Source organism: Bison bison, unplaced genomic scaffold (genome assembly GCF_000754665.1).
Source record: "Bison bison bison isolate TAMUID 2011002044 unplaced genomic scaffold, Bison_UMD1.0 scf7180017864471, whole genome shotgun sequence".
In the NCBI taxonomy this organism is placed as follows: domain Eukaryota; kingdom Metazoa; phylum Chordata; class Mammalia; order Artiodactyla; family Bovidae; genus Bison; species Bison bison.
In genome coordinates this window covers 31883646-31897643 of record NW_011495032.1, presented here as the reverse complement: position 1 = coordinate 31897643, position 13998 = coordinate 31883646, and the positions used below count along the sequence as shown (strand labels likewise).

General features: G+C 41.0%; 1 protein-coding gene across 1 annotated transcript in view; it reads right to left on the bottom strand.

Annotated features, from left to right (window-relative positions):
* Window positions 1-13998, bottom strand: part of UNC80 (unc-80 homolog (C. elegans)) — a 230278-nt gene that overhangs the window by 155404 nt on the left and 60876 nt on the right. Inside the window, 6 exon segments of the mRNA XM_010861283.1 lie at window positions 385-491; window positions 1654-1868; window positions 6196-6294; window positions 7268-7434; window positions 9578-9726; window positions 12569-12716. Coding sequence (XP_010859585.1) covers window positions 385-491; window positions 1654-1868; window positions 6196-6294; window positions 7268-7434; window positions 9578-9726; window positions 12569-12716 — 885 coding nt within the window.

Below are 13998 nucleotides of genomic sequence, written 5' to 3'. Positions count from 1 at the left end.
ATCTCATGCAAAGAGTTGACTCATTGGAAAAGACTTATGCTGGGAGGGATTGGGGGCAGGAGGAGAAGGGGACGACAGAGGATGAGATGGCTGGATGGCATAACTGTCTCGATGGATGTGAGTCTGAGTGAACTCCGGGAGTTGATGGACAGGGAGGCCTGGCATGCTGCGATTCATGGGGTAGCAAAGAGTTGGACACAACTGAGCGACTGATCTGATCTGAATACTAAGGCATCTTAGTTTCCATAGTTCATTTAAGTTCCCCAAACTTACTAAACGTGAAGAGAATTTCTTCAGCCCCTCCAGGTGTTTTGCACTTCTCAGCCCTGACATTTTTCTATTAGTGACTACAACATCCCCTTACGTAAGTAACGTCCTGTTTACCTTGGAGCTTTGCCTGATGAAAGACAGGCGGTCCACAGAACTGATGTCCAGGAGGTCTTCCACGCCGTCTGCCAGGCCCGAGAGAGAGGAGCGTTTCAGCCAGTTTCCTAGTTAATAATTTTTTAAAAAATTAGACCATTATAGCATTTTCTCCCAAATGGATTAGACAAAAATGTTGGCATGGGCCCAAAAAGCAATGAAAATTACAGGACCCAATGTAAACAAAAGTGAACAAAAATTGTTTTCAAAATGTACATGCTTTGAACCAAAACATTCACTGTTGGACTATAAGATCACATGACTAAGATCAGGACAAAAAGAACCTGGGCCTCTTGGGTGATTAAAAGTGTAATCCATGTAGTCCTTGTCAAATTTCACATCTTCCATTAAGTCCTGTCGATTTTACCTCCTAAGTATCTTTCAAATATGTCCATTTCTTTCCGTCTACATGGTCACCACCCAGTCTAAGCTACTGTTACTTATACCTGGACCATAATGCAGCTTTCTATCTGATCTCCCTTATCCACTCATGCTGCCTCCACTATGTTTTCCATGCAGTGATCTTCTAGAAAAAAAATCTACTTGCTTATGGCTTATGTTACCCCCCTGTTCAACATCCCATCTGGCCTCTGTAGGGCTAAAAGATGAAGAGCCAGGTGACCTGCAAGGCCCACAATACTCTGGTCTCTATGGCTCCACCATTGTCATAGAGATGCTCTTGTCTCAGTTCTTCCATGTCCCTCCCTCCTAATACCTTTGCATATTGCATTGCTACCACTTGGAGTGCTCTCCTTCCTCCTTCTCCCAAGTACTCTGCAGATATTAATGTCACTTGCTTCAGGATGCCTTCCCTGATTTCTGTCTCCTCTTCCTATTTAGATTGGGTCTTGCTATTGCATGCTTTCACAGCACCATGTAGATTTCCTTCATAAAATTCATAGCTTGCAACTATACTTTGTTGTATAATGATCTGCTTTAGTGGTTGCCACCCCTCATAGATTGTAAGTTCAGCAAAGTCAGACATTGTGAAATGCTGCTCATCATTTAATCACTGACGTTTAGCACAGTGTTTGCACACCCTAGAAGCTCACAGTAAAGGTTTGAGAAATACCTGCTGAAAGAAATGAATGAATGAATGAATCACCCTAGGGTTTGTGACTTGAAAGCTTCCCCTTTCTCTACTTTCCCATGCATTGCTCTGTTCTGATTATGAGCTGATCTGAGGACATGGCAGGGAATAAGAGAATCCATAAAATAAAAAAGACATACTTTTACCTATGGGAAGTTTAAGCTTCTTCCGGAGTGAAATCCTGCGGGACCGGGAGCGGGCGCGCCTATCAGAGGTGGTCCCTGAATGGGCGGTGGTGCATTCTGAAGTGTCTTGCTCAGACTGGCTGCTGGTGTCGCTCGCCGCACTCTGGGATTTGAACATCTTGCGCCAGAAATCTTTTCGCCCCAGGTTTCCCCCTTGCATTTGTTCATCGCTGAAAGCAGGCAAGGGGATGATTAAATGTCTGACAACACATGTGAAAGTCTCTTAACTCTCTTTCAACCTCCTGTCAGTGACATGGAGGCAAATCATGCAGGATGACCTGTGATGGGCTGGGATTAGCAAGGGGCAGAGTCGGAATGGAAGGCAGAAGACCCAGCTTGACTCCCTGAGCTCTTTCTGAGAACAGTTACAGCTCAGCTGTCAAGTTGAGGTCATCATTTTGTTTCAACCATAATGTAAGACTAAATATTATTGCAGGTAATCGTCTGCGAGTGTGGGTCATAAAAAAACACTTACAGTGTCAGTAAATATTTAACTTTTTCTTTGAAGTTCCCTGAGCAGTGTGTCATACCATATTCCACCCTCATCTCCACCTCAGGACAGTACAAATATTTGAATGCATGAATAAATAAAATATAATCACCACACCCAGGGAATGCATCATACCATAATTTTTCACTGTTATTTTTATGATGCCTGATTATTTACCGTTCTTATGTCAAAGAATCTTAAGGCTTAAAAGTAAAAAAAAAAAAGTTTAGTCTGACTTAATAAGACAAATGGGAACACTGCCAAAGCGATTTTTGACTAGGGCATTTCACAAGAGGAGAAAGACAAGTGGCCAATGGTAATACAGAGTTTAATTTCATTAGGTATTAACAAAAAAAGGGCCAGTTGAAATCAGATTCCTATTTTCACTCATTAAAAAGACAAAGATTAAGAAGGGGTAGGGAGATGGAGAGAAAGCAAGGGTACTATGATACAGTCATGGTGGGGTAGAATGATTTTACCTTTCTGGAAGGTAATTTGGTAATATGTGATGTAAAGCCTATGTCTACAACAAGGACACAGAAACTTGACTTCCAGGAAGTTATTCCCAGGAAATGATGGAACAACATACTAAGATGTTAGATGCTCACTGAGATTTTGGGCCAATGTTAAAACACTGGAAACAATTTCAATATTCAATTCTAGGGAAAGAGTTGAAGAAATTCTGGGACTTCCATAAGATGGCACCCTCCATAGTCATTAAAATGCTATTTTCATAAGACTAATGAAAAGGGGTACATTCATGATATATTGTAAAGTTAAAAGGCAGTGGTCAAATAAATGGATTAAGCAGGTTATCATCAGGTTAATTTTTTTAAAGAAGCACATATGTGATTATGCGTCTGTGTGTAAACTTGTGTGTACACATGCTCAAATGTGTATCCAACATAATATACCAAATGTTGACAGTGGTTGAAGGTATTTTGATTTTAAAATTATTTTTCTCTATGTTTTTGTGTGTGTGTTTTCCACATTTGGCAACTTGATCAACATATATTACTTTAGTCATTTGGAAAGAAAAGGTTAGAGAAAAGAGTAACATATGATGAAATTTGTTTTGGGGGTTTTAGGTAATGATTTATTTATAAGCATTGGGGTTATACCTGGGATCTACCTAAAATTTGATAGTACTGTATAAAAGCAATAATTTTCTGGGGATATTTATCGAGGGATGTAGGTTTTCTCTCTCAAAATGTCATGAGAGTAATAAAAACCTTTAACTATCATTTTAAAAATAATTGTATGTATTCATTTCTGGCTGTGCTCGGTCTCTGTTGCTGTGAGGGCTACTCTCTGGCTGCAGTGGGAGGGTTTCTGGTCGTGGTGTTTACCCTCGTTGCGGAGCACAGGCTCTCGGCACACAGGCTTCAGCAGTTGCGGTGCATGGGCTCAGCAGTTGTAGCTTCTGGGTTCCAGAGCACGAGGCTCAGTAGTTGTGATATGCGGGCTTAGTCGCCCTGTGGCATGTGGGATCTTCTCAGATAAGAGATTGAACCCTTGTCTCCTGTATTGCCAGGCAGATTCTTCAACACTGAGCCACCAGGGAAGCCCAAAATTTTTCATTATTATTTTCATTCAGGACATTCTGCTTCTCAAATATTGTGGTGCTTAGTCGCTCAGTCATGTCTAACTCTTTGCGACCTCATGGCCTATAGCCCACCAGACTTCTTTGTCCATGGGGATTCTCCAGGCAAGAACACTGGAGTGGGTTGCCATGCCCTCCTCCAGGGGATACTCCCAAACCAGGGATCGAACCCAGGTCTCCCACATTACAGGTGGATTCTTTACTGCCTGAGCCACCAGGGAAGCCCTACAGTGTGAATTTAAATCAGTGTTTCCAAATTTGACTTCCCTGTTATTTTATCAAATGCTCACAGTGTATGAAGCATTTTTTATCTTTGGGGAATGTGTAACATTGAGAGTATTGTGTAACATTGTGTAACACTGAGAGAATGTGTAACATGAGAGTATTGACTATGTGGCCTGAGTGGGGAAATATCCAGGGAAGCTATAATTGATCAGCTTTACAATAAAGTGCCAAATCAGCTTTGTCCAAAGGGTATGTATCAATCATGAGTTTCAGAGAAACGGGCACATACAACTGCTTTTAATATCACTCAGTTAATGTGATTTTTAAGAGGGAAAATGGAGACGCAAAGGGTATGAAGGGGAGGGAATGGGAACAGAGAGAGAGAGAAGACAGACTAGGAGCCAAGATTACCCACCTACCTTTCTTCAGTGCTAAACAGAGGACATGTGGCAGATCATCTCCTGGGCCCACTTGGATCAAGGGAAATTCCCATACTTGACATTCTACGACATCCCTCCAAGTGCAAATTGCTATGTAGAGGCATATTAAAACATGTATCTTTCCTCAAGGGAGAGAATAGACATGTGCTAAATGCTAAGAAATCAGGTGGTATTTATAAAACTACAGAAAAAGAGTATCTGCAATTGAGGAAACTAGATCACCTATCAAGGTAGATAGTTTTATGTTTTAAATCTAGTTAACTTATTAAATCATTCTTATTGTTCAGATTAACTCAATAGTTGTTAGTGTTATTTTGGGGAAAAAAGTCCTCTCTCATTTTTTTTGGATAGATTCTGCATATAAGGACTTTTAACTAGTCTTGTGGTTGGTTATTCAGCTACAGACAAATCTTTGCCTTTCACATTTTTTTCCCCCTTAGAACTTATGTTTGGGTTTTTACTATGTCCTTAAAAACTTCTTTAAAGGAAAAACTAAACTTCAATTTTGAGAATAGAAATTAAAGAAGACAAAGGCTTAATGGTAATTCAATAAGTCCATCCTTTCATTGACTGTCATACATTCATTCTTGATATATATTGAGAGCCTACTATGGACCCAGCAAGGCCCATTGAGGCACTGGGGCTGTAGTAGTTAAGTAAAAACTCACATGGTCGCTGGACCCATGGAGTTGATTTACCTTCTCCTTACTTGCATCACTGACTCGATGGACAAGAGTGAACAAGCTCCGGGAATTGGTGATGGACAGGGAAGCCTGGCATGCTGCAGTCCATGGGGTTGCAAAGAGTTGGACACGACTAAGCAATTGAACTACTTTTACCCACTCATTTTAGGGGCAGTTTCTAAAATTTTGAAGGGCTATAAGAACTGTGCAGGCCTTTTGTTCCTTAAAGGTTTTGCGTGCTTGTTGTGGGTTGCCAGGGTCCTATGTGATGACATGACTTCCTTGACCGTACAGAGGGGATACCATAAAACCTAGAATACCCTACAGAATTTTTGGAAGAATAATCATTTTGTACTAAATAATGGTTATGGGAGATAGAATGGCATACTAAAAGGATCATATTTTAAGTATTGATCAACATCACTTACGAGTAAATAGGTCTCAAAAGAAGAATGAATACAAATGAGTCTTGCATAGAACTAGACTGTATTTAGTTTCTACAATAATCCTAACATTTTCTGGGGGCACTATTTTCATGATGCTTTTGATATTGCCATTATCAAAAGTGGAAATAAATTGATATCAGAGGCAGTGGACTGGATCTCTGGAGAGAACCAAGATGAAACGGATGAGTCTGTTTCAGGTAAAGCTGGACATGAGAGAAGATTATCTTATATATTTCTGGATAAAGCTTCAATTATTGACAGTTGTAAGTGATTTATAAGAGATATTTTAAGCAAGAAAGTGGATGACATCACCCTCGTACCTGCTATCCATGCTACTTTTCAAGATTTACCTGCAAGATTGTGCATGGAAGACAGAGTGGGGTAGGGGCGGGAAATAGGAAAGGCAGTGAGGGAGGCTTCCTGGAAGCATGAAGTTGATTACTTGCGATTTGAGCCTGTAGAGATAAGCCACATGGGAATGAAAAGTAAAGGGCAGAAGCAAGGAGAAGTTCAGCAGATAGGAAAAGTAAATAGCAGCTTGGGAAATAGAATTTCTTCTAGGGGGAAGCGCTCAGCCCATTGCATTGGAGACAAAGCTAATTCTACTTACTGCTCTGGAGTCTGTGAGGGGCGACCGGACATAAAGCTGCGACATTCCTCAGGTGCGGCGGTCACCGGGCCTTTATCCACCACGCTTCCCGCCTCTGACCTGTGCAAATGGTGCATTCCACCAATCACAGCAGAGCAGGACACCACTTCTCAGTAATTCATAGACTTCATAAAGCAAAACACTGTTACAGACAACCTAAATGGACTGCACACCCCCTATACCATCATGAGTCTATGTGCTATGGAATTTATGTCCTACCATTTAACTTACTACCTAGCTGCATTATTGCCTGAGAACACTATAATGCCATCATTGCACACAGAGGCAGTAACTGCAGGCAGGATGTTAAATTGAGGCATTTCTTTTAATCTTCATAAGTGACATTTCTTATAGAACAGGCATACAATAAATTCATGTTTCTTATTGTTGTTTAGACACTAAGTCATGTCCAACTCTTTGTGACCCCATGGACTATAGCCTGCCAGGCTCCTCTGTCCACGGAATTTCCTAGGCAAGAATACTGGAATTGGTTGCCATTTCCTTCTCCAGGGGATCTTCCTGACCCAGAAGTGAGCCCATATCTCCTGCATTGGCAGACAGAATCTTTACCACTGAGCTACCTGCAAAGCCCTTAAATTCATGTTTACTAGAAGAAAACATAATTGGACATGTCTCAGTTGTTTATCTTTCACCATGTTAAAAATATTACTTACTGAACAGAATGATATGGTATCAGCAATTGCTTTTTCTTTCTGGACAAAAAATATAAATGATACCTATTGAAGGGACTAAAACATAGATAACATTTTACTATATAAGTAAGAGCTATGAAGTAAGGTTCAAGTGTATGAAAGTTTGGGATCAACTAAGCTCTGATTCATACAGAGGCAGCATTTGTTTAATAGGAAACTCTTCCGTTTTCTAGGCTGCACCTGGGCCCTGCCAGTGGTATCACTCATACAGGACAGTCCTTCATCCCTGCCCTGCAATTTCACATCATGGACAAGACAACAGGACATTATATTCTACAGACTGGGCAAACCCTCACATTCAGAGAGCTCAAGCTTCCAACCTTTTTCCTCTTCCAGGCTTAGATTCCGGTTCATTTTCCTCCACCTTTTTCCCTGGTGCCAACTTCTCAGCACTGTCAAGCAAAGCGCTGAGGGCCACTCTCCTGAAGACATTCCCATGGGCCTCCTTGATAAACTGGACCAGCTGACGGATGTCACAATACAGCCCCTATTTGGAGGCCAGGAGGAAAGTGTGGGGAAAGAAAGATAGTTGTGTCTTTGAAGAATATTCATAGGAAGAGGGGTAGAAGGTAATTCCTTGGACTTAGATGAGCCTTGGGATCATAAAAGGAAGAGAGATTACTATAGTGCAACTAATGGTATCCTGCCCCTCCATTGTTCCCATGGTAACATTACTAAAAACCTTGCCTGTCATTCTTAGTATCAAAAAGGATAGTCACCATGCTACATATTTAGAAAGTTGGCTGTGACATTAGAAAGACATCAGTTTATACTTTTATAACAACTGAACCTCCAAATTTTTAATTATGTCTCTTGGAACTTCTGAAGAGATGCCTGCAAAAATAAGGGAATCAGAATTTTGTCTAGACTAGAGATTTCAGTCGCTGTTCAACTTCTCCAAATTTTTGGCATCACTGTGATAAATTATGCTAAACCTTCTAGACAATTCTAATAGAGCCTGACATTCAAGGATGATACATTTTTCTACATAGACTTAGCAAATAATATGTATGTTGTAGCTCATTTGAGCATGAACTTGACTATAGACTTACAAAGACACAAGGCTATTAAAACCAATGTATTAGTGATTCAATATTTAATGCAGGACTTTTTTCTTTTTTTTTAAGATATTAAGCTTTGCATTCAGCATTTCCCCATCTGTCTTCTCTAAGAAGGTAGTTAGTATATTCTGTGTCTTAGGAAAGGTTCATGACAAAGAAGAACATAGAAGCCTAAACAACACCTTAGAGCTTTGGATTTCAAAATCTAAGACCACTGGGACAGTTATGCCCATGATCTTTAGAAAAGCAGAAGGAAGGGCCACTGAGGAAAACATAAAGTGTCCTTTTGGTCCTGTGAGAAGAAGGCCTTATGCTCTCACTCTGCAATGTGGTAGCTCCTCCATGGAAGGCAAGACTCCAAAAAACAAGGGTTCCAAATTCACCAGAGTGCCCATCCTTAAGCAGCAGAGAGCACCATGCAAACAAACAGATATAACTGATGCTTGACACCCATGGAGCCTCACCACAAGCCCTGGGTCCTACCTAAGACTTCAGAATATTTGCCCTACTCTCTGAAGCTGGGAGACCCAAGAATGAGTGAGGTTCAACTTCCAGCCATTCCGGTGGAATGGAGGTTCAAAGCCAAATTTAAATTGATTTAAATACAATTAAGAAATGTAGTATTTCTTCTATACATGCACATGTAGGGTAAGACTTATAAGAGTTCATATATGCTATAATCAACTTGTCAAATTACTTCTTGCCATGACCAAATTGAACACATGGATGGTATGCAAGTTATTCTCAAGCTCCAAGAACCTTGTTGGGAGGCTTGACAATCAGTAAAATCAAACTCCTTTTCATTCGGGGTTTTGTTTTGTTTATCTCAAGTGACTACATAGTTTCAGTGATTTAGAAGAACTTAAAACTATTTCTCTGTTTTAAGTAGATTAGCAGATAGTGTCCATATGTGTCAATGGGCTGATTTCTGCATAGAAGTCATTACAGCTAACAGATTAGTAAGATACAGAAATGCTTCTTTACTCCTCTGAGAGACCTGAATTCATTTAGTCATGTCAGATGTGTCAGTCTTCATCTTTATTTTACTATCCCAAACCACAATCTTCTTGGCAGCAATAAACACTAATCTTTTAAAACCTGGTGCTCTCTACTTGTGGCCTTGGTGGTTTAATTAACACAGTCTTTTGTGAACAGTAGCTAAAAGATTGGTGTTTGATAAAAAAAGACAAAACCTGATCAGCAGCATATTTGAATTAGTTATTAAAGTAAATGTGGTTTCAAACAAAAGCTTGGTATAACACTCTTGTTTATTTCACAAGCCAGCATGCTGGGCTCTAGCACCTTCTTTCTGAAGGGCTCAGAATACCTGGCAACTATTTCACCAACTACCACAGAACCTCTGAGATGGAAGAGATAAGCCTATCTGCAGGTACGATGACAGGTGACAGGGAGGAGAAAGGTATTGCTGGGTTTCTACCGTGAGTTGCTGGTGACACTGGGAAAATACATAGACATTTTAACTTTACAGTTTTAGATTTCAACTTCTCTTTCTCAAGGTCATGGCATAAAACTGAGAACTCCTGTGGGAGGAAAAGGTGAGCTTCTCACCAGATTCTCAGGGCTGTGCAATTCATGAGTAGTTGAAGCGCAGCGTGTGATGAGGGATTTAAACATTGCGCTGACGACGATGCCTTCCACATTTTGGGCTGTGGATTTGTTGTCCACCGTGGTGAAGTTATTTCCGAACCCAGCCTTGTCTGGAATGCAAAGGCACCAATTAAAGGCAGTGTTTCCTTTCAGGTACAATGTTTAAAGAAGTAATGAAGTACTTGGCATCCAGGAGTTAGTGAAGGGCTACACAAAATATTGGCAACCCACTTCAGTATTCTTATCTGAAAATTTCATGGACAGAGGAGCCTGGTGGACTGCAGTCCATGGGGTTGCAAAGAGTCAGACATAACTGAGCAACTGAGCATGCACACACAAAAAATACAGAACCAGAGGATTGAAGCCACTCCAGATTTGATCATCTAATGAGGACTTAGAGATAAACAGCTCATAATCTCCTTCAGGGTTATTACTATGACATATTTCATCCCTTAGTGGAGGTTTTCATCAATGAATCTTAGCAACAAAAAGAGGACAACTGTTGACCCTAAGAAAATTTTTTAAACCTAAGTAATGTTAAATAGACAATAATTTTTTTAAAAAGATGGTTTACTAAGTGGTCCCTCAATGGAGACAGACTTGATTTGGCTTGTTTTGGTGGTGAAGAATGCTGGTTTCTCAGCAGAAACTGTTCAGTCTGTGAGAAGTGGAGTGAGGTAGGGCCAACTAGGTGAGTGGGGCAGTGGAGGGAAGAGACGAGACAGGGTCCTGTAGGGGAATTAACACCAGCACCAGAAACCAAAAATGAGACTGAGTTCTGGACAAAAGCTACACAAGACTTCTAGCAACTTCTTGCTTCCAGAGACTCCATGGGCATATAAGTTGGAAAAATCTACAACCTCTCCCGGAGCCACCGCCTAACTCATTCACACATGAAATGCCAGTGAACTGAGGCCATCACCCAATGTGGCAGTTTGTGCCAGTTTTTCCCATTTCCATGGACACTTCAGGTGTTCTGTGGACTTGCCAGGGTATTGCAAGCTTGCAAGCCACCTGTGGACCTTAGGGGCCAGTTACCTGCAGCTTCAAGACAGATCAGACAGGAGTATGTGCATCTGCTGGATGATTCACTATGAGCCACTTAACCTTCTCAAGAATCTCAGTGGGAATTCACTGCTTTAAAGTCTTGATTACATACTTTATGACTAACCTCTCACTGTCTGTATCAAAGGGCTGTGGGTTATCTTTAGACTTTACATTACAGAAAGAAATGTCTTAGTCTGCTCTTATACTTTCTATCTCAAATAGGTTTAAAAAGAGAAAAAAATGCAATCAAGAATTTCTCTTGCAGTATCTCAACCCCAATTCTTACTTCATTGTTTTTCAGATCTGTTATGTGCTTGGATTAAAGCAACTTCAATAACATAGATTATTTCAGGGAATCTATAGGGGAACAATATTTTCCTTTAATGTGAAAACCAAATAATAAAGCCTGGGGTACAAACAGAAAAACTTTCTAAATCCATCAAATACAGCTCCATTGTAATCTAATCAACCACTATCACATTCAGTTCAGTTCAGTCACTCAGTCATGTCCAACTCTTTTCGACCCCATGAATCTCAGCATGCCAGGCCTCCCTGTCCATCACCAACTCCCGGAGTTCACTCAAACTCACGTCCATCGAGTCAGTGATGCCATCCAGCCATCTCATCTTTTGTCGTCCCCTTCTCCTCCTGCCCCCAATCCCTCCCAGCATCAGAGTCTTTTCCAATGAGTCAACTCTTCGCATGAGATGGCCAAAGTGCTGGAGTTTCAGCTTTAGCATCATTCCTTCCAAAGAACACCCAGGACTGATCTCCTTTAGAATGGACTGGTTGGATCTCCATGCAGTCCAAGGGACTCTCAAGAGTCTTCTCCAACACCACAGTTCAAAAGCATCAATTCTTCGGCACTCAGCCTTCTTCACAGTCCAACTCTCACATCCATACGTGACCACAGGAAAACCCATAGCCTTGACTAGATGGACCTTTGTTGGCAAAGTAATGTCTCTGCTTTTCAATATGCTATCTAGGTTTGTCATAACCTTCCTTCCAAGGAGGAAGCGTCTTTTAATTTCATGGCTGCAGTCACCATCTGCAGTGATTTTGGAGCCCAAAAAATAAAGTCTGACACTGTTTCCACTATTTCCCTATCTATAACTATCACATTAATACTATATAAACCATAAAAACCTATACTAAAAAGATGCTTCTTCCCAGGCTTTAAATTAAAATGTGTTTTTACTCAACTCAGGCTTCATGCATCACCTTCATTCCATTACTATATTTGTATTCAAGTGGTACTGAAAGTGTTCATTGATTATGGATGCCATTTGGGTTCATTGGTCTATCCCTGTAATACAGGGCTCTATGATGGAGTTTTCTTAAAGCCATAAACCTATAGTTTATGGGACTATCTATAGATCCCTTTGTCCATTGTTTTTAATTCAGTGTGTGTGTGTATCGAAGTTACATTACTACTATGTTTACTGCAGTCATTTTTTCTCTTTCCTATTTTATCTTGTGAAAAAATCACCAAGCACATAAAAGGTGCTCACTTCATTTTGTTGAACTAATGAAAATATTCTTTTGTTCCTTGATCCTTGCCTCAGCAGTCATACAACAAAGTCACCTGAGAGAGAGGCATGCCGTGAGCAGGGCGTGAGGATAGTGGCCCTGCAGATGAGGGTGTCATGGCTTTACCGAGCTGAGTTCCCATTTGCTGAGCTAAGTTGTCCTCAAAAGGCCTCCAAAATGTATAATCAAAGATGATGGGCAAGCTTCTCACATTTATATTTTATCACACACAAGACTCACGTGCCTGCACACACACACACACAAACATATATCTTTTCCTCTCCATTCTATTACCACAGATTTAGGGTGTCTCAGAAACACTACCTGCTTCACCTCGCAGCGATTTCTCCTAGAACTCGGCACAGCTTTACTTACTGTCAGTGACCGGCTCCATACAAAATCCTAGCAAAGCATGCAAGAAGTCCACTACGTTATTGAGAGAGTCCTTGTTCACATAATCCCTCATGGTTTGTCGGAACTGCATCTTATCTAGCTTGTATAGCTTAGTGAGGCAGTTCTGGGCCTGCAAGGAAGGAAGAAAAGTGAAGAAGTCACAGGTACCAGCTTATGCTGGGGATACCACTGATTTCAGACAGAAGCCTTCAGAAGGCAAAGGTCCCCATGCACCCCTCCTGGTTGGTAATTTGCCAGCTCTGCTAGCCCTTCACGTCTGAGATTGAGATGGGCAGAGGTAGGCTGGGGATAAGACTTTGAGAAGGGCTTCTCCTCAGGAAAAACCCCAAACTAAAGGCTAATGCTGCCCCAGGAACAGCTCAGTATTTTTGCCAAGATCAAGATTTTAAGATATAAATGAAAAAAAATTTAATATTGACGTAGGTGATAGGATTGGTAATCAAGGATTAGAAACTTCAGAGGCTTTACACAGGGAGAAGAAGCCAACCTCCCCCACACTCAGCTACTTTGAATTTAAATAGATTTAATAGAGGGCATGAGGCTTCCCAAGTGGCACTAGTGGTAAAGAGTCTGCCTGCCAATGCAGGAGACATAGAGACACAGGTTTGATCCCTGGGTCAGGAAGAGGGCATGGCAACCCACTCTAGTATTTTTGCCTGGAGAATCCCATGGGCAGAGGAGGCTGGTGGGCTACAGCCCAAATGGTCATAAAGAGTCAGACACGACTGAAGTGACTTAAAACAATGGATGGCATGAGGGGGCTCTAGGACCTGTTTATCCAGAGTTCTCTTATATGGTCAGGAGGGAAAGACCCTTGAGACATGAAAGAGACATAAAATAAAGCAAGTCTAGTTTGTTTATTTATGTGTCTGCTTTTGAATATAGAAGTTTGGTATTTAATAGAAGTTGGCCTTAAGGATATGAAAACCAATTGACCATGCATTAGGCTCTGCCAGAGGGCTGGCAGAGCTGGCAAATTACCAGAAACACAAAAACGTATTTCTTATGATCCAACAAATAATTTTGTCATCTAGCAAAGGAAAAGGGAGTAATTTGCACCATCAGAACAAACAAAGTTACAATCATTGGCTGGAGAAGGTCACAGACAGGACACCCCAATGCTATCTGGGACCCTCAGGGGGCCCCCTAGTCCCATTCTACCTTTGAGAGAAAAATCACATTTGTGTAGTGCTTTGCTGTTTAAAATATGCTTCTGGATTGTAAATGCAAACATTTGACTTTCACACTTCTCTATGACTTGAAGAGTTTCCCTATGTTACAGTGGAGGAAACTGAGACTCAAAGAAATCAAGGACTTTGTCCAAGCTGATACACCAAGTTTCACAGCAGAGCCAAAATTAGAAGCTAGGGTCTTGCCTCCTCAGAGTGGTT